Source organism: Gymnoscopelus microlampas (genome assembly GCF_963454915.1).
Source record: "Gymnoscopelus microlampas genome assembly, chromosome: 16".
NCBI lineage: Eukaryota > Metazoa > Chordata > Actinopteri > Myctophiformes > Myctophidae > Gymnoscopelus > Gymnoscopelus microlampas.
The window spans coordinates 24,020,564-24,045,924 of record NC_139953.1 but is presented as its reverse complement, the minus strand read 5'-3'; the positions used below and the strand labels follow the sequence as shown (position 1 = coordinate 24,045,924).

General features: G+C 42.8%; 1 protein-coding gene across 2 annotated transcripts in view; it reads left to right on the top strand.

Moving 5' to 3' along the window:
• LOC311063535 (glutamate receptor ionotropic, kainate 2-like) overlaps positions 1 to 25,361 on the top strand; it is a 94,672-nt gene that overhangs the window by 37,475 nt on the left and 31,836 nt on the right. For both annotated transcript variants that reach the window (XM_084083017.1, XM_084083016.1), the window contains exons 4-6: positions 1,836 to 2,017; positions 3,614 to 3,667; positions 5,645 to 5,818. In XM_084083017.1, coding sequence (XP_083939143.1) covers positions 1,836 to 2,017; positions 3,614 to 3,667; positions 5,645 to 5,818 — 410 coding nt within the window. The remainder of the gene's footprint in view (positions 1 to 1,835; positions 2,018 to 3,613; positions 3,668 to 5,644; positions 5,819 to 25,361) is intronic.

Here is a 25,361-nt window from a genome sequence, read left to right as displayed (position 1 = left end):
CATGCACTAATCACTTATTTTATACATATTTGAAAATAGCCGATCTACAAGCTCACAACGTGTCACAAAGCAACGCGTTGTGAGCTTGTAGATCTGCTATTTTCAAACATTTTAGTACTTTTACTTTTGGTACTTTAAGTACATTTGGATAGCAACACTTTTGTACTTTTACTCAAGTACATTTTTTATTCTGGATTTTTACTTGTAACAGAGTACTTCTACATGCAGTATTGAAACTTTTACTTAAAGGTAGGGTAAGTGATTTGCTTTGGTTAAAATAAGTGTTAAATAGCTCTATATTCTGATAGTACTCATTGCTATAGAGTGTTTGTTCAGTATTAGGAGTCTCCTTGTCTCTCCACCTCTTTATAAAACAGAAAATGCATTTTCGTTTCAGTTTCAGTTTCATTTCCAATTTTATCCAATCAGGACAGAGAACTCAATCAGGATACAGATTAAACAAGTGAAATTGGAAGTGATGACACTAAGAAATGAGCATGCAAAATTGGAACTGGAACACTATACAAATTAAGCTTAAAAATTGGTACTTTCTCCTGATTGGCTGAGATTTTGACACCTACCGAAAAATGTATTTTCTGTTTATTAAAGAGCTGGAGAGACGGGGAGACTCCTGTTACTGAACAAACACTCTATAGCAATGATTATTATCAGAATATAGTATTTTAACCTTTTAACAAAATACTTTTTGTTTTAACCAAAAAATATCACTTACCCTACCTTTAAGTATAAGATTTGAGCACTTTTTCCACCACTGATCCACACTGACAGTGTATCCCAAAGGCTGAGCGTCCCACCCCAACAGAATTTTCTTTTGTTTTTTTGTTGCCAAAAACACTCCTCCGGAGTAAGGATCTATCAGGATTACTTGAGGGGAGATCCGGGGGAGCGTCGGGACGACTTGCTGCTCTGCACAGCAAAGGCCTGCACATTCCTATTTCACAACAATCTTTCTAGAACCCCTGGGAGACTCAGCCCCACTCACAGTTATAGACCGCTAAACTGCTCACACTGCACTTCATCTAAAAAAGAAAGAAAGTAAGAAAGAGGCTGAGCCATCTTAAAGTGGTTATATACAAAAAGTAAAAGAAAATCCTATCTCTCTCCCACTCCCTCTCCCAAACCATCCTCTCTCCATCCATTTTATAACCATGACAAGTAATCATTTCTCCCATCAATCCGGCCCCTTTCATGCCTGGTCTCTGAAGTTCTCTTTGGAGGGAGAAAGTCATTGTAATCTCATCACAGCAGAGAGAGAGAGAGGGGGGGGGGGGAGAGAGAGAGAGCTTTCTACCTGACAGTGAGGGGGTTGAAAGGTGAAGATAGGAGCACATGCACTATGTGACGGCACACCGTTGGTCTCCCTTTGGGGGAGCAGCCAGGCAAACAAAGCCCCTTTCTTATCAGAACAGATCTGAAGTGCATGTGAGAGAGATCTGAAGTGCATAGAGCCTGGCTTTCCATCAAGATGAAATTGAAAACTATTCAGTGCTACTGGTTATAGTACAGCCTTGTGCGAATCACTGGTAGCCAGGATGAAGGTTCTGTACGGGGGTGTTTGGGGGGCTTTTGGTGTAAAAGAACGTGATGCGTTGTGATGCATTAGTGTTAAATTATGTTTATAGGACTGTAGCGCTCTGTGCTTGCTTGCTTAAGTGGGAGGATCAATTGACTATAAGCTTTTACAACCTCCTCGCCATCACCATTACTTCTAAAACGGTGATAGATTAACTCCCATAATGCTGCATACAAATACTTTAAAAAAAAAAAGCTATAGCTACTGTGTTTCCTTTCAGCACATGTCATTGTGTCTGCAGGTCTCATTCGACTGCAGGAGCTGATCAAGGCTCCGTCACGATATAACATTCGCTTGAAGATCCGTCAGCTGCTCGTAGAGACCAAGGATGCCAAGCCACTTCTAAAGGAGATGAAGAAAGCAAAGGAGTTCCACGTGATCTTTGATTGCGGGCATGAGATGGCCGCCTGGATTCTGAAACAGGTTTGATGCCGTCTGAGGTGTGCCCTTATGAACCCATGGAGACTCATTAGTTTGACTTTCTTTGTACTGTAACGTCTGTCTCAATTGAATTATAATCCCATGTTTAATGGGAATAGGGCAATGGTATCATGATGATAAAAGTCCTTTTTTTTTAATGGACTGAAATGAATCTGCAATGACTCCAGCAGTAATAATGACATACAGTATAGTATACAGTACCTACAGTATGTCATGTTTTGTCTGATATACAAGATTACAAAATTCACTGGAATCCTCAATTAGTTCCCTCTAAAGAAATAAATCATTCCGATTTAGATGGCTAATTCCCACCCTGGGCATCTTTTATCTCTTTTTATAACATATTACAGTACTGTAGATTGCTATTACTGACCGATCATAATGGATGCTCTCCATTGCACAACAAAGGTTTTTAATTTAAAAAAATCAAATTCTGTTCACAGGCATGTAGAATTAATTTACTGTAACTGAGTAACATTATTTACGGGAATTGTGAATGGCCCTGTTGAATTTGAAGGCATTTCACAAAGCAACATTTGAATAGTCTATAATACTGCTCCCATGGGAAGGAAATGCATATTTTTACTGTTCACTTGGAGACTCTCTTTACTTAATCACTTAACCCTATACAGTATACTTATTTGACTGGTGTCCCCCAGGGGCTATACTAGGCCTCCTCCTTTTCCCCCTATACACCAGTGGTTTTCAACCTTTTTTGCGTCAAGGACCCCCAAATTGACACATATTAGCCCAGGGAACACCATTTGAAAAGATATACCAGGGACTCAACCATTTTGATTTCTTGGGGGTCCCATCTACACAGTAGTATCATCATCATCAGTGTTCATTTAACTCAAATGGACAAATGGAACCAAATGGACCCGTTAGGGTCCATTTGGTTCCAAGGTGGTTACACACCGCCGATTATGCGAATATACAGTACGCAAAATTCGCTTTTTCGCTCCATCGAAGCTTGCATTGACTTTATAAGGTTTTTTTAAAAAACATATTATTCGCATGAAAAAATCGCCCCCGGTGTGTAAGGATCTTTAGAGTTACAGACACACAAGGTTCAATTTGGTTCCTAACTATTAATTTGTCTGGGGACCCCCTGGAACCCCCTCAAGGACCACTGGTGGTCCCCGGACCACTGGTTGAGAACCAATCCTCTACACCAAACCTCTACACCAAACCTCTTTGGCGAAAATAGCGTTGCGACGCATTGTGAGCTTGAAGATCTGCTATTTTCACCGAAGGTTTGCTTTTTTTCGCAGAATATTCCCCTATTATCTTTACACTCAGTAAAATAAACACTGAGGATTTGACTTGTCTGAACAGGACAACAGACAAATCATCACGTCAAGCATGCATTCGCTCCGTTGCTTTGGTTCATGAATGTTTTAAGTTAATGTGCTTTTATGTGAAACCTTTCAGCTGCTTCCCTCCTCCCCAGGGTACATTTTGCTAAAGAGATGTCAATCTCAGTGTTATTTAACAGGGAGCAAAATAAAGTGTGTTGAAAAGTGTTGAAAGGAAGCATTCTGAAGCTTTGTCCTTGCTGTTCTTTCCTCTCTGTAGGCTCTGGCTATGGGGATGATGACAGAATACTATCATTATATTTTCACCACCCTGGTGAGTTCTCTAGCTTCTCAACGGCCTGTTGACTTCTAATAACAATCTACTTTTATATGCTCTCTGTATTGCATTGACTACTACTACTGTAAAATCCTCAGTGTTAATTTAACACAACGAAAAATTTACATTCAGGATTTTACTGTGTGTGAATAGATACTTGAGGCAATCCATGTTCACATCCATACCTTGCTGAAAACATGCAATTAGTCTGCCTTACAATATAGAACATATACTATATCTGGGGTTTTCAAGCCAGAAGTAACAGAGTTACATACCTCTTTCTGAAGTGGGTACTTTCAAAGCCTGCCGTGGATTTAGGAGAGCACAAAACTCTCTCTCACACTGTGAGGTGCCTGTAAGGTGGCACTGCAAAGTGAACGACGCGTCACGCTAGACGTTCGGGCCGCTACAGTATACTATATCTGGGGTTTTCAAGCCAGAAGTAACAGAGTTACATTTAAGCCCACTAGCCTTAGCTAATACATTATATCATTGCCCAAAACAAGCGGGTCGCAAATGTAGTGGAGCCAAAAGTACAATATCTGCCTTTTGAAATGTAGTGGAGTCAAACATCCAAAAATATAAATACTCAGACAAATGTACTTACTGTCCACCATTATTTCCATGTCAACTAATCTACTTTTGTTTCTGCTCGGAAATCTGTATAATTAGATGAGTTGTCCAGAAAACAGAAACAAGTGTAGATCACAGGACACCAAAGCAGTTCAATATCATATTTTATTCGGACACGCTGGTGGCGATTGAAGTTCCCCAGAGTTCTTTGATCTAGCCACTATAAAGATTGCATGCTGTGCGCTCCGGGATGAAGAGCAGTGCGTCTTTCCTGCGCCGAGTGGACTGAGAGCTCTCATAAGAGCCTAGCACCCATTTGGACTATTATAGTCTTAACAAGATGGCACGCTGTGTTTGGAGCACAAAAGGGAATGAATGGGCTGATGGAAAAAGGCTGCGGGAAATCTGACCTGGAATCTGTTGGGGAGGAGTGGTCATGTACAAATACACAGCATCTGATGTAACTACCTGTGGTGCTATTTAGAGTAAGTGGCCACCCAGAAGCCTGGCTTGGATGTTAGAGGCAAGCGGGGGGGCATTGTCCAGTTTTAGGCCAACTCCTCTATTCTGGCCAGTGCCTGGCGGCGAGGAGGCTGGCCAAGGATGCTGTGTACTGGTACCAAGCCATGATGCCTTCACAGTGCTGCGGCAAACATTGACCATTGCACCGCAACCCCCCCCCTCCCCCCCCCGCCTTTACCTGTTCTCCTCGCCCGCTGTTCCTCTGTCAACTGTTCAGTTGAATCCCAGAGACATCTGCCTGGTCAGAAGCCAGACACTCTGCACAACCGGACGATTGGGATGTCCTTTCACTTCCACATGATAGATGGCGGCCCACCAAAAGTCCGCCCGTAACCTTGAAAGCCGTGGCTTAATCAAGGCCACTGCCTGAGTGTGAGATAAAACGCCTCCCTAAAATACCCTCAAACACGCGCCTTCACTCTCTCGCCTCTTGCTAAATCCAGCCCACGAATGCTGCTTTAATTTATTGCAGGTGAGAGCAGGTGCAAAATAAGCAGTCTACGGCCAATGATGGGCAATTAATTATCTCCTTGTACTGTAGGCTACAGCATACACTTCCATCATCTAGTGCAGTGTTTCCCAAACTGTGGGTCGGAACCCATGTTTAGGTCACGGACCCATTTTTGTGGGTCACGAGTAAATATCCCTTTTTTCGTTTTCTACACTTTATTATTATTATTATTTCAAACGAGTATTTAAAGAGAATTTCATGTATTTTCAAAAATACATTGTGAACTTGTAGATCTGCTATTTTTACTAGTTAAAACGTTTGGGAACCACTGATTTAGTGCATTATGATCATACAACACTGGCTTGGTTCTATTTGAGTGTAAATACTCTAAATGCGTGGGGTAATAAAGGTCATCTTGGTTATTCTAGGATCTTTTTGCCCTGGATATGGAGCCGTATCGCTACAGTGGGGTGAACATGACCGGATTCCGGATCCTCAACACGGAAAACTCCCAAGTGTCGTCAATCATTGAGAAGTGGTCCATGGAACGGTTACAAGCCCCGCCCAAGGCGGACTCTGGCCTGCTGGATGGATTCATGACGGTAGGTTCAATCTGCGTACGCTGCCATACTGTGCTTGCAGCCATTCACAAACACGACGGCTACAGTATATACGTACTTTACCGCTGCGAGTTTCAACAGCCAAGTAAACTGTAAGCCGTGTATTATATAACAACGTTTGTGGTGCTTCTGTGCCTCGAGCACTTTCGCTATGCATGTATGCAGAATAACTCGTAAAGACGGAAGGCAATAGTGTAAATAGCCTGAATCGATGCTTTGAAATATGCCACGGCTAAGGAATTGGCTATGAGTGTTCTAAGTTGCTTCACAGATGGACTTGCAATGACTCTAGCCAGAGAGAGGGGCTCTTGGGATGGGAGAGGGGCAGTTGGTGCAGCAGGTGGAGGGTTTTTTGGGGTTGTAACTCCTGCGTCTAAATGTTCAGTAATGAGTCAATGTTAAAGGTAATGGCCGTTTATCTGCCCTGCCACCTCTTGCAACTCTCCTCTGGGAAGGAGGCCAGAATATGACAATCTGTCTGTGTGCATGCTGAGAGAGAGAGCAAATTGGATGGAAATAATGGCCTTGGAGTTTTTTTTTTTAGGATGCCATCCAAAAAAGCGTGCAACGAGGTGATTTGAAAGTGAAAAAAAGGGAGTAGAGGCGGGCATGGACTTTCAAGGTCTCTCTGTGGCTCCATTGCCACAAACAACAATTTACAGTCTGAACGCCTTTGTTTTTTTTAACCAATTTATTTTCTGTCTTTTTTTCTCGCTCTCGTGTAAAATGTTTGTGGATATCAATAGCCTGAGATATATGTGTAATGAGAGAAGTGTTGGAACCATATAAGCCCTATAAATCAGTGGTTCTCAACCTGGGGGTCGCGACCCCCAGGGGGGTCGCGACCCCCAGGGGGGTCGCCAAATAATTTGGGGGGGTCACCAGATTTTTTGGTGAATTTGAAAAAAAAAAAAACGTTTTTTTTTTCTTTTTTTTTACAAAATATTTTTTTACGTTATCATTAATTCATGTTTTATCAGTTAATTTACTCAATTTACCCACTTTTTGCAAAAATGTTTTGATAATAAACAATTATCAAATAACCTATTATAATTAAATAACCTTCGCGCGCGCGAACGGGACCGCTCGCACGCGCGAACGGGACCGCACGCGTGCACGCGGGGGGTCGCGGGAAATAATATCATTGTTTTGGGGGTCGCGGCCTGAAAAGGTTGAGAACCCCTGCTATAAATAGCCCATCTACAAGCTCACAATGTGTCGCCTCGTGACACGTTGTCAGCCTGTACAGTAGATCGTCTATTTTCACTGTTTCAACATCAATGACTGAGAGATAGGCCTTTGAATTAGACATGTGTTTCACAACGGCTGTCTATTATTCATATCCGTATGTCAATCAATGGCTTAATCCACTCTTAGAAAAGGAAAAAATAACAAAAATATTCTTGAATCTACTATGCATTAGCCAGTATTCACCCCGTCCCCCACCAAGATTTTTATACATTATCACAGTTTGCTGTGATGTCTTGCCAGAGATTCATTGGTGTAATTAAAAATAATAATAAATGTAGTTTCCCCTCAACCATCAGCATGCTGATTCTATTGCATTATGCATAAAAACAAGCAGTATAGTTATGAATGCAAAAGATTAATGAAATGCACAAAGAGGTTAAACGTCAGCTGATGATATTTCTTCTCTCCGCCGGAAATTAATGGATATGAGTGGAGGATGTTGAATTGATTAATTAGCGCGGCATGAATCATTTTGTCAGATGCTAGAGTACATATTGACAGATCTCACTGGACTAGAACCGCCTTTAAATAATAAATAATATGTCCAACGGGCTCATGCAAGCTTGATAAAGTACTTCATTAGCGCGCTCTATTTATAAGTCCAAGCAGTGATCTTTTTCCGGGAATGTTCCTCCCTAAGAGGATTCAATATAACGACGGAAGTAAAAATGCATAGGAGGATGAAAATTCATAAAATATGAATCAGATGTTTTGGCATGAATGGAAAATTCCTCTGGTATTTAAAAAACATTGCAAGGTTTTTTTGTTAGAAAAACAATTCACACCTGCTCCGTTTGCCAGTATAACGTGTTGCCAGTTGCCAGTATCTATACCTCTAGATATATTTGTGTCACATTCACACCACAAGGCCATCTCGCAGCAAATCATTATATTATGAGCTGGCCGAGGGGGGTCTGCGGCATCCGGGAGCGCGTGACCTTCCGAACAACGCTTCCCACACCTTGTTCTCATTCTGTTTTTGACGCTGCTGAAGCCTCGCTGAGGCTCCCGGGCTTGTTTTGCACTCACTCGTTCCTCGGTGACCAGGCAACAGTTTATGTAGCCGTCGTTGGTTACCGGGACAACGGCATCTCTGTCACACAGCAAGGTGACACGGAGGATTGATTGACTGAGGTGGGTGGGGGGAGGGGGGGTAGGGTGGTGATGGATGATAATAAAGGAGGGATAGAAGAGGTGGAAAGAGGAGGATGAGCAGCGGGAGAGGAGCAGTGAGGAGGTGGAGTGAAACGCAGGAGGAGAAGAGTGGGGTATAGAGGGGAGGTGGTGGAGATGTAGGACGTTAAAGAGGGAGAAAACAAGGGAGGTGGGGAGGGGTCAGATGATGAAGACAAAAAGGAAGGAGTTGAAGGAGGAGGAGGAGGAGGATTTTAATAACACAATTATTTTGTTATGGGGGTCCCTGGCACAAAATCTATCCGGATGGGATCTGCGGCCAAAAATTGTCTGGGAGGAAACATTTATTTAAACAAACGGGACAAAAGGCATATTTACTTGTTGCGACCCGTAAAACCTGGTCCAAAACACAGATTCAATGCATAATCCCAGTGGCTCTGGGTGACACCCAGTGCTGTGTGAGGGAGAAGCCTTATAATGAGACATATAATGAGACGTACGTAGTCAGCCTGGCCAAGAAACCCACTCTATCCCAGCCTCTTAATGCTGTTTGTCAGAGTTCTCTCTTACAAGGAGCAACGCATAACAAGAGCAGGGATAATTAGTGTGGTTGGCGTGTGTGTGTGTGTGTGTGTGTGTGTGTGTGTGCGTGTGTGTGTGTGTGTGTGTGTGTTTGTGTGCGTGTGCGCACACGTGTCGTGCATGTGTGCATTTGTCTGTGTACAGTCACCACATTACGTTCCTATCTCCAGAGTAATTATTATCAGTCCAAACTGTTGCCTTCATCCTCAATTTGCCAAGTGGCTGAATTGTAGTGTCAAATACATATAATTGTGGGGGTCCTTGACATGACAAAGTTTGAGAACCACTGATATATTATAGAAACAAGTGTTTCAGAAAACTGTTAGGATTTAGAAGACATTTGTAGAATCGGCCTCAGGTCTTAATGGGTGAACGCAGTCTATCTGAATGTTATTTTTTCCCCAATGCAGCATGTACTGTAATTGTTGCCTGCAGCTAATTAGATATTTGGTTGTAATCCTTTGTGATGTGAGTGCTGTTAATTCCCCATCCACTCAAGACTTAGTCTTAATTGAAAATTATGTTTTCCCAGTAGTTTCCCTTGTTAAGGCTTGAGGCCAATAACTCTTTCCTCGTCTATAACGTTTCACTGAGCTGTGTAACCTCTGCACATTCTTGTCTATCTATTTTCCTTTACTTTTACCCATTTTCCCCCCACAATGTAGCGATTGCCAATTCCCCCTGTGTGCTGTGGTCCTTGTCAACGCCCCCTCCCCCCTTTGCTGACCCGAGGAGTGGAAAACCACATGCCTCCAAGCCACAGGGGTCGCTAGTGCAGTGACAAGGACATGATCCCTTCACGCCCACTGGGGCTGGCACTGCCAACTGCGTTCTGGTGGAGTGGAGCGCCCGGCCAAGCCGGAGGCACAGCCAGTCTGCACATTGAAGCTATAGCAGCGATTCTGAACCTGTGAGGATATTGCAGGTGGACCCCCAAATAATTGGCAAAAGACTAAGGTTTTATTGATAATAATAACATTAATATAAAAAAAAAGATTATGTAATAAAATGTAATGCTATTTTGGCCTTTAAAAAAGTGAAACAAAAGATCATTGTGATACCGATAAATAGGGAAGTATACTATGTTAGTTCCATTGATTCAAACTGGACAATCGTTTGATCATTAAAATGAACATGCTCTTCAGCTGCCGTGTTAAGTGGTCAGATGGGTGGGCCGCTTATTTCAAGTGGGCGATCCAGACAAGGTTGGGATCCACTGAGCTATGACAAAGACAGTGGAACATTTTACTGTAGTGCCATGTTTCTGTAGTAGTTGGTATCCATCAGAGTGAAGATAGCATCAATGGGCAAAGTAAACGTGAATAATATTATTTACTATGGTGATTAATTGAGGTGCTAAAATAGCGTGATGTAAATAGCAGGCTCACAGTGACTCTAACAGCTGTTTATACTGCTAGCAGTGCAAACCAACATTTAAAGTATGAAGACTGTCTCCAATCACTGCAGATGTGCCATTTTATAGTGTTACCTACAGTGCTCCGCCATACAGATGCATACAATAATAAATCCTGTATTGGAGCTTTAGGCGTTTTCATTTGTCATTAATAACTCCCCTATTCAGAACAGCAGTTTCGCTGAGATATGAGGTGACAATGTGATGTTAAATGCTACTTTAGCCATCTCTCGGCATGCGGTAAGAACACATCACAATCACATGATGGGAACATGACACACGATAAGAACATCTCAGAGAGTTAGATTAGCATACAATATTTAGCTGTATATGCATACACAGCTAATCTCCTCTTGGATAAATCAAGCAATTAAACAAAACATTTGTACACAATGCAAGCTTGTAAGCCGCTTTTGTTCTCCCCTCTCCAAAGCAGTCCAGTTGTGAAACACTGTGTGCCTCGGCCGCCTCCACTGACTGTAAACACGGAGAGAAAGTTGGCCGCTGGCCGCCGGCTTTTGGTAACCCACACAGATGGCGAAAGAGAGAGAATGAGCGAGCTCAAAGATCTGGAGAGAGGCAGCAAAATTGAATGAGAGATGATGAAGACAGAGAAAATTGAGGAGAGAGAGAGAGAGAGAGAGAGAGAGAGAGAGAGAGAGAGAGAGAGAGAGAGAGAGAGAGAGAGAGAGAGAGAGAGAGAGAGAGAGAGAGAGAGAGAGAGAGAGAGAGAGAGAGAGAGAGAGAGAGAGAGAGAGAGAGAGAGAGAGAGAGAGAGAGAGAGAGAGAGAGAGAGAGAATTAAAAGCATTTAGAACCATTCTTAGAGGCAGGAGGTAACCGAACATTTATTAGAGAAGAGAAATCTACAGGGTTGTGGTCTATTTTTATAGTGCAGTTGTATCATCATGGATGGAACATACCTCTTATCAGTATTTCCACAATCAGTCATTTGATTTGGCATTAATCAGTCATATGATTTCGGGTCGTTCTGTACCGGGTTGTAATGATGTGGTGATACATATCCAAATTACATACAGTAGGTGTAACTGAACTTGTTCTAGCAAAGGTGACAGAATCCTCAATAACAATTTACCAATACTTCCGGTGCTTTTTCATTCCTAACAGCAGTAGATTTGGTGAAAACAGCATGTATCTGCGTGTGCGAACGTGCACTCTCTATGGTTCAACGACCCCTTCATTTTATACTACGCCACAGCTGTTTAGCAAAGAGACTGAGAGACATCCAGCACTGTGTAGTAACATCCGTAGTTTAGACCGTCTGGTAATCAGAAGGTCAATAGTGTTGAAGTGAGCCCCACCCCAGACGAGCATTATCATTATAACCATCCAAGCAGCCATCAGCTGGGTGAAGCTGAAACCTGTTAATCTTCCTGCACAAGATTAATAAGGAAAAATGGCATACACGATTAATATGCACGGTACGTATTTGTCATAGGTGCAGTACAGTCACTCTTGGGTGCCACCACATCTCTTTGAATCCTGAATCTTAGAGAGAGAGAGAGAATTTAGGCATTTAGCAGACCTCTTAATCCAGAGCGATTTACAGTAAGCAAGGTAAACATGAGGTAATACATCAAATGCATAGAGATAGTAATCTAGGATCATAGGTAAACCAACAGTCAGTCTAAACAGTACATTATATCAAAAAATAAATAATCTGTGCATTCAAACTATACAAACTGCCATCAATTTGTTAATGCCAGATCAACAAATTGATCTGGCATCTGTCTACATAACATGCTACTGTATCTAAATTACATTTTAGATAGATAGAGACAGAGAGACAGAGGGGGGGGGCAGCTTCAGGTGGAACAGCCCTTAACAAGCAGTGTTGGCGCCACTGTGTGAAACCCTGCATGCCGCCCACACACTGAGCAGCATGGAGCCACCTGGTTACAGGGTCTGTGTCTATTATTATACTCTGTGTGTGTGTGTGTGTGTGTGTGTGTGTGTGTGTGTGTGTGTGTGTGTGTGTGTGTGTGTGTGTGTGTGTGTGTGTGTGTGTGTGTGTGTGTGTGGAATCTGTATATTTTGTATGTGTAGGCGGCCTAATCGATTGCTTGATTGATTGATATGTTTTAATGTTCATTGATTGATTGATTGATTGAGATAAGATAAGACCTTTATTGATCCCGCTGGGGAAACTCATGCGCCAAAGACTAAATGCTTAATGGCTGCTTTAGAAAACAGTATGGCTGTACAGTTACAAAAGCTATGCTAAAAGGATAACACCAAAATCCCTTGTACTCAATTCATCATCCAGACATGTATAATACATACAATACATTACATATCAGCAACAATAGCCTACTAAAAGCATATGTTTACAGAAAGAAAGGGGGTGGGTCGAGGGGCAGATGATGACAGTCCCACGGGGCTCCTTCCATGGAGCTCGCTGAGGGAGTGCGTTGTTTGACTCTCTGGGGGCAAGATAGTGGGCCATAAGATTACCCAATTATAATTTGAGGACAGCCATGTTTTTAGGTCAGGTTTGGGAATCTTTAAAGAGTAGCCATTGGCTACTGGAGGTCCTGATAAAAGTCAAAACTCTGACATGTGTTGACGTGTGCAGCATGTGTTGCCCAGACCCAGCGCTCCTTTGCTCCTAGCCTGGCCTCTTCATGCGGAGCATCAACGTGGCTGCCTAGAATCTCAAAACAAGGAAAAAATACATTGATTCTTTCTTTCACCAGTGCAGTGTTTCGTTCTAATGAGGCGCCCAACGCAGGTGCTCGACGGGTAATACAAAATTTAACGAAGGCAGTACATTTCACGCAAGGAGTGTGTTGAAATTTTCCCTGAGGAACAAGTAATAGTTACTGTGCAGGTTTGCTTTATTTGTTCAGTTTTAACTTTAGTTTTGACTCTACTGCCAAGGTGCTGTTTTCACTTATTCACTTATTAGGTTCATCACGATTTCGATTGTAAATAAAAAATCTGTCGTTCAATGTCCAAACACTTTTGTGATTTACACAGTAGTTATTTATTTTCTGTGTGTGCGTGCATCTGAGGTAAGCTAAGCACGCTGTTATTCTTTGTCTGTATATCCCGCGTATGCACTCATCCGAAGGAAAAAAGGGAAATCATTTCAAAGACGACACAGCTTGTAGTTAATGTTGCGTATGCAAAGCCTGCATTTACCTTCAGGGATTCCGTCAGAGACCAGACCGGCGAGACCATTCAACTCAACAAAGTAGCGCCTATACCAAAACATTGCATATCATTGAAAAATGAATTACTGGAGGACATCTGAAAATACCATAATGCAGCCACTTAGAGGCAGGTGTCTGAATATAATTTTAAGTGCCCAAGCAATGCAAAAAAAATAAAATAAAACAAATTCAGGAGATGTGCAGTGGAGACATCAGTTCTAAGGGTTGAAATGGATACACAGTAAGATGAAGAAGATTTGACCAAGAGGGGCTGCCACTCACTCTCATCAGTCAGAAAGCAACTCTAAAGTGTACAAATGGAACCAAATGAAGCTCCGCTCCCCTATCCATTTGCGAATGCAATGGACACAGCTGGTAAACATAGTCTAATCAAATCTCACAGGAACAAATTTGTCATTCGTGTCTTATGCTTGGTTGAGAATTGAAGAGGGGGAATAGACGATAAAGCACACGTAAATGTTATCGACAACCTTTAAGTATTTATTTAACAATCATCTGTTATGTCGACTGGGTTAGGACTGCTTCCTACTCACTGTATTAACCTGAGTGTGTGACAGCTGAACTTTTGGATGTGTAGAGACAAACACAGAACATTAATTAACATTAGATCATGGCCGATTCTGTTGCCGGGGGGAGATTGACACACTGTGCACTCTCCTGTTGGAGATAGACATGACGTGCTGCTGTGCCAGTCACATGCCTTATGCACTGTAATGAGCCTCTCCTGTAATGTAAAGTGCAATGTTGTAATGTAACAATGACATGACAGTGAACGTGCATAACAAATCTGGTGCACTTGTAATTCACAGAATGGGAATAAGAGACACACAAATGAATATCTTTCTCATTATTATGGATTATTTCTTCTGTAGTACCTACTGTATGGGGTGTGTGTGTGTGTGTGTGTGTGGGGGGGGGGGGGGTGGAGCTGCTTAGGACAACAATGTTCACCGGTACCCGATTTACAAGTAACCAGCAAACTAAAACATGACACGAAGCCTCTAATTGTTTGTGAAATAATCTACTCCTTGGAAGACAAACTAGTTGGCAGAAGAGTTGTTCATCAGTGGGACGTCCATTATAGTTTGGAGGTCTTCCAATGATTTCCGTGAATAAATAAATAAATACTCTTGATTGCCGTCTGTGGTGGCTGATAGGCAGCCACAACATGCATTCCCTGCGGTTTTTAAAAATAACACTGCATAATGATGCCATTTTTCCCGGTCATTTGCCATCTTTCTGGGTATTGTAAAGAGGAAATGACTTGCGCCGGCATCTGCGTGGGAAAGACAGATCCCATTTCAGTGCGTGTATGGTGGGGACTGGGGATTCATTTGAATGTGATCTGTTTGACTGTTACCTGCAGTATATGTGGATACGGAACGCATGTTAAATGGGGCTGAAGATACATGGCCCCCCTCACAGTGTGTCATGTGTTACCAGACACAACATGCAGTCATAATAACGCGGGCCACAAACGCACACGAAGCAACACTGTTGAAGGGAAAATATTGTTGCCCTGCGGGTGCCGTGGCAACCTGCTCCCCCCCAACCCCCACCTTCCTGTTACAGTACCAATATTATTATGGCATTGCAGTCGCTTTATTCTTTTCAGTCCGACAGTCCGCCCCAAAAGCCTGGTTTATACTTTGTCTTACACGATGGTGTACAGTAGCATGCCGGAAATAGCAAATCTACAAGCTCACAATGTGTTGCATCACGACCACACTGTAAACAACTGTAAACAACTCCATCGTACAGCGGCGTAAAACCGATTTCAACCTGATTTTTTATGCATGTCCTTAACCCATTTAGACCTGAGGCCTTCTAAATCCCGACCTAAGTTTTCTGAAAAACTTCAAATATTTATTCAAAAATTACAACAAATGTATGTTGCAATATACTGTGTACATAGCAACAAGAACCCCAAAAGGGGTTCCCGTCTTAAAAGGTATAGTTACAAATAGGGGTTCCTGCCCAAAAGATTAAAAAAAAACTCAGAACAAAAATTAAGGCTTTAGTTAGGGTGGTTAAGCAGAATAGGATAAGCCTCACAGTTAACCCGGTGATCTCTCTCTCTGTATGTTTGTGGTTGGCAGAGGGAGAGACTTTTAAAGGCGGCGACTGTGACGAGCAGACACTCACTGCCCTGTGCCGGCCACCTCCAGCTGGGCCTGGCACAGCCTCAATGTTACTAGCGCCAACACTGCCCTGGTCCACAGGAGAGGTTCTGTGTGTGAAAGCAGGCAGAGGGCGAGCGAGGGAGAGTGGGAGGAGGGAAGGGGGGGAGAGAGAGAGAGAGAGAGAGAGAGAGAGATTAAAATCCCCCCCTTTGATTTGTTCTCTCCTCTTGCGGCTCTGTGGTTTCCATGGCTCTTTCTGTAGATTTTTCATTTCTGATGTCACATGTAGTTATTATTACATGATGCAGCATAAGGAAGTAATAACTAAACAGAGGGGAGAGAGAGGTAGATACAGAGAGAGAGAGAGAGAGAGAGAGAGAGAGAGAGAGAGAGAGAGAGAGAGAGAGAGAGAGAGAGAGAGAGAGAGAGAGAGAGAGAGAGAGAGAGAGAGAGAGAGAGAGAGAGAGAGAGAGAGAGAGAGAGAGAGAGAGAGAGAGAGAGAGAGAGAGAGAGAGAGAGAGAGAGAGAGAGAGAGAGAGAGAGGGGGAGAGCCAAAATGCATATCTAGCCAAAAACAAACAGCACAATGTGTATAGGTTAAAAAGACAAAAAACAAAGAGACTCCCTGCAGATGAACCCCCACATATGAACACACACACACACACACACACACACACACACACACACACACACACACACACACACACACACACACACACACACACACACACACACACACACACACACACACACTCTCTCTCCCTCTCTCTCTCTACAGTATCTCTCAATGATGCTAGAGAGAGAGAGGCTGCTGTAGGAACCTTGCTGGTGTTGTACACTATAGGCTTATAAAGCTTGTGCAACCAGAGGCTACAAGCACCATCAGATCGCTATCGGGCAATCAGCCCCCCGTCCCCCCTAGAGGGAGGTGTCACTGTCACGGTCACGGCCGTGGTCATGGATATTGGCTGGCCTTGGGACAGCGTGATACTCCCCTGAGATCATGGCACTTACACACACGCGCACGCACACACGCTTACACGCACACAAACACGCATCCATTCACACAATATGTGCATGTACTGTATGTCATCACTGTCGGTTGAAAACCTTGGATCTCCAAAACCATCACTCTTCAGGAAATGGAATGAACATGTTCAGAAATAGTGAAAATAGCACATCTACGACGAAGCAGGGGATTAAATGTAAAAAAAAACAATACATTGTCTCTGTCGGGTGGAAACCTCATATGTCCAAAACTGTTACTTCAAAGGATTCAAATTCAAAAATAGCATAAATAGCAGATCTACAAGCTCTTTCCAGCTTGTAGATCTGCTATTTATGATACTTTTCTGTGACGCTGTAGTATGATCAAGTAGTTAATTTACGAAAAAACACAACAAGTTAAAATATGGAGATAAGAGGTTTCTGCCCGACAGCAACGATATAAAGTTGAAATATGGAGATACCAGGTTTCTGCCCCACAGGGACGATATGCTGTGTGCAAACACCTACAGCACATACTGTACTACACACACACACACACACACACACACACACACACACACACACACACACACACACACACACACACACACACACACACACACACACACACACACACACACACACACACACACACACAGTACAGTACATACTACCCACATACTGTACACGTACGTGACACGCATACTTGCATGACTATATCCACTCAAATGCTCAGAGGGAGAAATGTGCACATGTCCCCGGTGCAGGACGCACATGCAAAGGGAAACAGTGGAGCCCAGGCAAACACACGCTGCCCACTGTGGAGTGAATGGGAACCCACATCTAATTATCTCCGCCTCAGTTGTTTACAGTGTGACTTTAGCTGCCTGGACCCCCTCCCTCCTGCCTTCTCTCTCTCTCTCTCTCTCTCTCTCTCTCTGTGAGTCTCTCCTTTCTCATTCCCTCTCTCCCTTCTCTCTCTCTCTATTTCTCTCTCTCTCTTCCCCTCTTCCCACCAGATGGTAGGGGAGCAGTTAGCCATCCAACAGCTCTCTCTCTCCTCTCCTCATTCGCTCTGGCTCCATACGGACACCGCCAGTGACTGCCAGTCATTCGAGGGGGCGGGGGGGGAGGGGGGGGGGCTGCTGTCTTTGCTCATTTTCCTCGACTTGCCGAAGCCCCTCATTTATGCCGTTTCAGACAGCCCACGTCGTCGCTCGATGAAAATAACTGGTTTTCACCTGAAATGCGTCTAATGTATAAATTTGCTGTAAGACACCAGGAAAGCTGTTCTGTTCTGGATAAGACAGACAGCAGCGCTGGCTTGGTGGGCGAGGTGTAACTGGCGAGCAGTGGAGGAGAGTAATTAAGTACATTTACTCAAGCTGTATTTGAGTACAATTTTGAGGTACTTTTAGTTTTCCCATATTTCAGTACTTTATACTTCTGCTCCATTACATAAATATTGTACTTTTTACTCCACTACTAGCCTATATATATATATATATATATATATATATATATATATATATATATATATATATATATATATATATATATATATATCAAAAATAGCTATTGACAGATTTTGGCTGAAAATAATTGTAAAATGGGCCATTCTGAGTGAATACAGAGTACTTTAGTGCTTGGTATGAATGTATTTTGGTTGCCAATACCTTTGTGCTTTTACTTGAGATAATTTTTGGGACTTTTACATGTAACATGAGCTACATTGTGGTATTGCTACTTTTACTTAAGTAAAAGGAAAAAGAAGATTGCTTTTTCTAGCACTGTTGGCAAGCAGAGGAGTGGAGGCCTGTGCAGTGGGCATCTGCTGCTGCCCCCTTTGGCTTCTCCCAGCTGGGGGCTGGTTAAACATGGGGGGGAGGGAGGCCATCGCGTTAACTGGCCGCTTAATCAGACACAGACTGGGCAGCGTGGTGCTAATTGGGGCAGGCTGGGAAAGAGCGCCACTGCTGCCAGTAACATGCTGTCCCTTGAATGGTCTGAAGGGACAGTCCTCCTTGCACATGCGTATAAGCTCTCTAATAGGAGAGGTCGCCGGTGGCCGGATGGGCCTCAAGTGGTGGAAAATAACTAAATTTGCTGTTTTGGGGAAAAGTTTGACACATTTTGAAACATTTGAACACTTTTACTTTGGTACTGTACGTATATTTTGATGCCAATACATTTCAACTTTTTGTACTTTTACTTGTAGCAGAGTATTTTTATATTTAGGTATTGCTACTAACTTAAGTAGAAGTATTTCTTCCACCACTGCTCCGGTTCACCTGCTCTGATACCCTCCCGCGATTATCGCATTTGCCTCAGTGGCATTTTGTGTGCTGTGCAGAAAAACAGGGTGTCCTCACTGTCCTGAAAGTCTCTCGAATCAAAGGGAGCTCCAGGTGTGTAAGCAGGTGAATAGGGCTGGCACACGTGTGTTTGGTCTTCCTGTGGGCGGGAATCAGCTGTTGGTTCTATTTTTAATGCCCCCCTAGTAACTTGCCCCCTCCCCTCCTCAGCATTTCATGAACACATCATTTTTTGTAGTTTTTGTGTCTCTCTGTCTGTCTGTCTGTCTGTCTGTCTGTCTAGCATTTCAGTGTGGCGTTTAATCTCTTTTTATCAACCTTACTAAGCTTAAATCCACAATAATAATCTGTAAGTCCGGCACTAGCAGAACATCGGTTACCCAGGGGTCCTTGCACAACGAGCCGGTTTTCATTTATTTTCCGTGGTGTAAAGAACCCAAATACTTTTTGCACTAAAATATTATATATCCTGGGTGAACAGACAATGCTTTAAGTTGGTATCCTTTTATTTTGTGTTTTGAGCCAAATGCTTTTATTTTGAAAATACTTTTGGACGACGTTACTACCTGCGCGTTGCGCAGAGAGACAGTTTGACACAACAGCAGTGTGGAGACGCATGTGCTGTTCCTTGCTGCAAAAAGATCGCATATTGTTTATCTTTTGAGATGATCAATTATAGTTTTAGCACCCCCCGAAGAGGCATAAGGTTAGTAGCCATGGACTGTGCTTACTGCATACAAAACAACACAGGGTTTTTGGTTATAAAAGGACAGGTCTTTGCTAAAAATGCAGTGCTTGTTTTGTTTACATGCTGTTCAGCATAAGGTATATTGAAGGACTTTGAATGAAAGAAATGTATTTCTGCAACAAAGGCATATGATGCTATGGATAATAATAACTAACTAAACCAGAGTTAGAGTTAGTTAGTTTACTACTCTTTCTGTAAAATGTGTTGACATTGAAAGGTTTGAATTGTGAATTGCAAAGGAAAGTATTTGATGTTGCAGTATTTCATGCACCTTGGTTAAAAAACGTAATTATTTCATGTCATTATATGCACTTAAAAAAGGTTACAAAAAGGCATTTCATTATGTTTATATTGAGTTAAAAACAACTGCTAAAAAAGGGAAAACAAGTTCATTAGAAGTGATGATGTTGAAGTCATATTGTGTCTTAATTCATTGTAATAATTAATTATAGTAATTACAGCAATGCTGACTGGTCAAAGCCATGTTAAAAAGTACTTTGTGTACAGTTTTTGCTTATTTACATTGTAGCTTATGTGAACTAATGTTATGGTATGGTTGTTCTTTCACAAAATGTGGGAAACTAACAGAGTATTTTTGTTTGTGTTTTTGTACTGTCTTGTCAGTTCTTACGGTGGTCTTTGGATTTTAATAAATTCATAATCATCAGTTCAAGTCTTGACCATCTTTCGGTGGGGGCCGCTACACGTGGTATGACATGAGACAACTTTTAGGAATAAAATAAACCAGCGTGCAACTCAAACGCATTGTGAGGAAAAAGGATTAACCGTCCAATGCAGCAGAGAAATGAGTAACAAACTGCAGAGACACATACAGTACTGACCCTCAGTTCATAAAACACTGAAGATGGAAGATGGAAATAAAGCAGTATGGGGGAGGGGGCGAAGAGAGGGACAAAGAAACAACAAATGTGATGAAAGACTAGAACTTGTGTGTGTGTGCGTGCGTGTGCATAGGGGGGTGTAGACAAAAAGGGAGGATAAGACGGGGACAGAGAGAGCAAGGGGAGCATGGCAAGGGTATGGAGACAGATAAAGAGAGACTGCTGCTGGCACGCCATTGAGTTCCTGTCACCCGAGGGCTGCTGCTTCCCACCAAAACATTCTGACATAGCCAATGGGACCGATCTCCCGCCTCGCTCTGTTTTATCTGCAAAGACGCCTGGAACAGCTGTAGCATCCCACATAAATCACACGTGTCAGCGTGATTTCAGTGTTTTCGCTCCGAACCGCACCTCCCCCCCCCCAACGACCCCTCCTCCCCCCATTAGTTGAGTTTGATCAGTTTCTCTCACAGCAGTGCCACGAAAGCGCTGGAAGTTCTCTAGGTGCTGAGTCATTCCCGCCTGGCATGTAATCTCACAAAACCCCTTTCAAAATGTAATGTGATTGTCAAAATATATGACTATGTTTGTCATAGTGTTTGCCTATTGAATTTATAGGCTATTTAAATTGTTTACTCGGCCGTCTTATCTGGTGTATAAGTGATCCGGTGCAGAAAATAGATGGTCATCCTGCGGCAGCTGCACGCTTTACAGCAGAGTAAACAAAACTGTGTTAAAGTACAGTTTTGTCAAAAATGAATTAAACTAGCAATTCTCAACCTGTGGGTCCCGGCCCACTGGTGGGCCGTGAGGATATTGAAAGTGGGCCCCCAAATAATTGGCAAAATACTAAGATTTTATTGATATTATAACGTATTCAGTGGTGTGTTCCATTTTTTTTCCGGAGAGATACGATAATCATTCCCTGCACGACATGCCGTGTCTCCATGCATGTCGTGGAGAGACGCTAGCGCGTTTTTAATGGATGAAATGGTTAGTAGAGGGCTACGCTTGGGTACGAAGATTTTCTGCAGGTCACACTACGTATATAGCGTAACCTGGTAGAACACACCATTGACCGTATCATGTATATTTTAAATGTGTTTTTTCTTAAAAACTTGGAACTACTGAGTTTTCATTGTGATACCGATAAATATGAACTTAAAGTATACTATGTTAGTTCCCTTGATCCAAGCCGGAACACAATCGATTGATTGATCATTAGAATAAACATGCTCTGAAAATGCACGCGGCCCACCCATCTGACCACATAACACGGCAGAACCACTGGTCTATCATTCACCGAAACATCAGAACTGAAATTGACATGTAAATGGTAAAATAATACATAACCGTCAAGTCAGGTTATTTCTCCTTGTCCATTATTTCACAGGGGAAACTCAATAACGTTGTAATGTAAAATCATGTCAGCTGAACATGCTGGATTTAATACAATCATTCAGTAATGCTAAGGGATGAATCCATTGCTGCTTCAAGTCAAATTTAAAATCATTTGGCATTCTTCGAGTCTGTGAAAAAAGACATCAAACAAAGATGTCCAGGAAGTGTTGCTTAACAATGGAGATAGTTTTTAGGGGACTTTGTTTGGACAATATTTTGTTTCTAATTAAGTTCCCGATTCCCTGTGTAGTATTCTAGTCCCTTGTCACCGCTATACCTCTTACAGTTGGTTCTAGGGAGAGCACAGACAACCATTTGTCTTATCCGATACTCGTCACTTCAAAAGAAGTGTCACTGTCAGGTGACTCTTCTTTTCACCTGACAGTGAGGAGTTTTACCGGGAGAATGTAATGCATGCAGCGTTACTGTACACACTGTTCTTCCACACCAGACTGAACAGACCAACCTGTAGGAGTCATTAGTGCAGCAACAATTGGTCAATTGCGTTCATTGGAACACTCGGCCAAGCCGGATGAACCATGGAGGATTCACATCCCTATAGTTTCCGCGATAGTGGGCAGGAGCTTTACTCCTGCGTCACTCACGCGTCTCTGCGGATAAAGTTATGAACTTCATCTTAAAGTGTGAAAGTTTGGGTGAATTAAATTCCAGTTAGGCTATATCTCTCTGAGTTATACTGTGAGCATTGTAATGGAACTGCATCCTCCATCTTCCTCCCCATTGTCACATCAGCCAGTTACTGTGATCTGTTCCTTTCTCCAAACTCAAAAGAGCAATTCTTCTCACCTTCAGTTCAATGGGCCACATATTCACACGCAAGGAGTTATGAGACAGGGCTCTGGCTAGACATTACTCAAGACAAAGCGACTTTTGTTGCATTTGATTACTTCTATTCTTGTTCTAAAACAATAGGGAGTGCGCCTGTAAATGTTTTAATAATTCAGACTGATTAAGCACATCTTAACTCTAGCATCCCTTATTCAGGGAAAGTCAAAATACTGTAGGCGAACATTCATTCATTCAAGAGATTTGGTGTTGAGGGACAAAATTGTGTTTGAGTGGTTGAGAAACATGGAAGGATTGTTGTTCATATAATATATATACTGTGTGTATACATATATGTTACAATTGTAATATTCATCAATGTAGGTCGGATAAATCCACCATTTTTCATTTGTTGTGTAAAATATGAACTAATATGAAACAGAAAAAGCTGTTCTTCCAAAACTCTACGGATCAATCTAAGCAATTGATACCGCATTTTGTAGCTCTGATCGCCCCCTTCAGTAATTACTGCATTTGCTCTTATGTAAGAGAATAATCTAGAAGTGATTCTCAACCTGTGGGCTGTGAAGATATTGCAAGTGGCCCCCCAAATAATTGGCAAAACACTTTAGATTTTAATGATAATTTAACATTAATATATGTATATTAAAAATGTCACGGTATTTTTTCTTTAAAACCTTGAAATGGTGCTGCTAATTTATATTATAATATGTTACTGTAGTTCCGTTGATCCAAGCCGGAACACAATCGATTGAGTGATCAATCGATTGTGTTCAATCGATGCTCACGGCCCACCCATCTGACCACTTAACACGGCAGCCGAAAGGCTGACGCCTTAATTAGTCACATGGGTGGACCGCAAACACTTTCGAGATGTTCAAGTGGACCCTGATGGCCTGATCCAGATAAGGTGGAAAATAACCCATTTAATAGTAAAGTGTTGAGCAACTGCATCTGCAATAAAGAAAATAAACGCTAAAAAGATAAATGGTTTTGTAATGTAAGAACGCTCCGGTGGCAGTTTCTAAAAAAGCATTCTGGAGATACGTCTTCATCTGACAGCAGTGCATCGTGATGCAACCGTCCGGGCGACATATGGATTATGTGCGCATAGAAAGAAGTCATTAGCTCGTTCTTCCATGAATGTGTCAGCTCTCGTGACTCTCTCTCCCTTCTGAATACGACTTCTAGCGGCAAGATAAGAATGAGCTTCTCGCTCTCTCTCGCGCGCCTACACGTTGTGGTGCCGCTCTATAGCGATGGTGATGTCAATAGTAGTGGTGTGTGTGTGTGTGCACTTTATCTGTGCAGTATGTTTATGTATGTATACATATGTGCTCTCTGCCTGAGAAGGAAAGCCTGGTGATTCGGGGTGAATAACTTGCCAGCACTGATCTCATTAGGCCTAATCAGATGTATGGTGATATGTATGAACACGTACTGTACATGCACTGGAGTGCTCTCCCTTCTGTGGGAGGGGAATACTCTGTGTGTGTGTGTGTGTGTGTGTGTGTGTGTGTGTGTGTGTGTGTGTGTGTGTGTGTGTGTGTGTGTGTGTGTGTGTGTGTGTGTGTGTGTGTGTGTGTGCGTGTGTGTGTGCGTGCGTGCGTGCGTGCGTGCGTGCGTGCGCTTCATGTGTTGTTGTTTTTTTTACTATAAGTGTGAGTGTGTGTGCATGTGTCCACAAGCATGGGTGATGATCCTCGTGTGTGTGTGTGTGTGTGCGCACAAGCGGTGATGTGTATGTTCGAGAGTGTGTGTGTGTATGTGTGTGTGTGTGTGTGTGTGTTTGGGGACATAGAAGAGTGGAGGCATGTCGTTTTTCAGCTCGCCACATTATCAGAGGAATTATGGAATTATGCACAGGTGGAGCCGGGGAGAATACTGATGCGACGAGAGTGTGTATTTGTATAAACACAAGCACACACACAGACACACACACACACACACACACACACACACACACACACACACACACACACACACACACACACACACACACACACACAGGTGCACGCGCATACACACAGACTTGGCAAGCACCTCAGTGGGGTTTGCGGCAAATGAGGCAAGCATCTGGGAAGTGCGCCTTGTCACTGTGTGTGTGTGTGTGTGTGTGTGTGTGTGTGTGCACGTATGGCACACATGGACATGCTCCTAGGCAGACACACACGCGCGCCGTGTGCCTGCCTATGTGCATGTCCATGTGTGCGTTTCCCCCCTGATGTGCTAGTGAGGGAGAAAAGCTAGAGGAAAAAAGACATGGAGATGTGTAAAAAGAGGATCTCAGGCGCCGTGGAAAAGTGAGTCATTGCATTTTAGTTACCGCTATCTGTGCTCGTATTGTCACTGAGGCATAAAGAGGAGCGGAGTGGTCCTGTGATATTACACGCTTCCTCAGACAGTAGTACAGAAATGCATTTGATGTAGGCAGAGAGAGAGAGAGAGAGAAGAGAGAGAGACATGCAAACTGACAGCAACAAAAAACAGTGGAAGAGAGCAGAGAGAAGGGGGGGGGGGAGAGTGATGGAGAACAGTGGTTTGGGGCGTAGTGTTTGAAAGCCTTCCTCTCTGTGTCTACATGTCTCTGGGTTTCAGGATCAGTTTCACTTAAAGCGTTTAAGATGCCCCAAAGGAGCAGCGGCTGTCTCTGTACTAACTATCAACATGGCTCCCGGATCGTTTTCAGTGTTGCCAAGTCTGCTTATTATAAGCGACTTTGGGC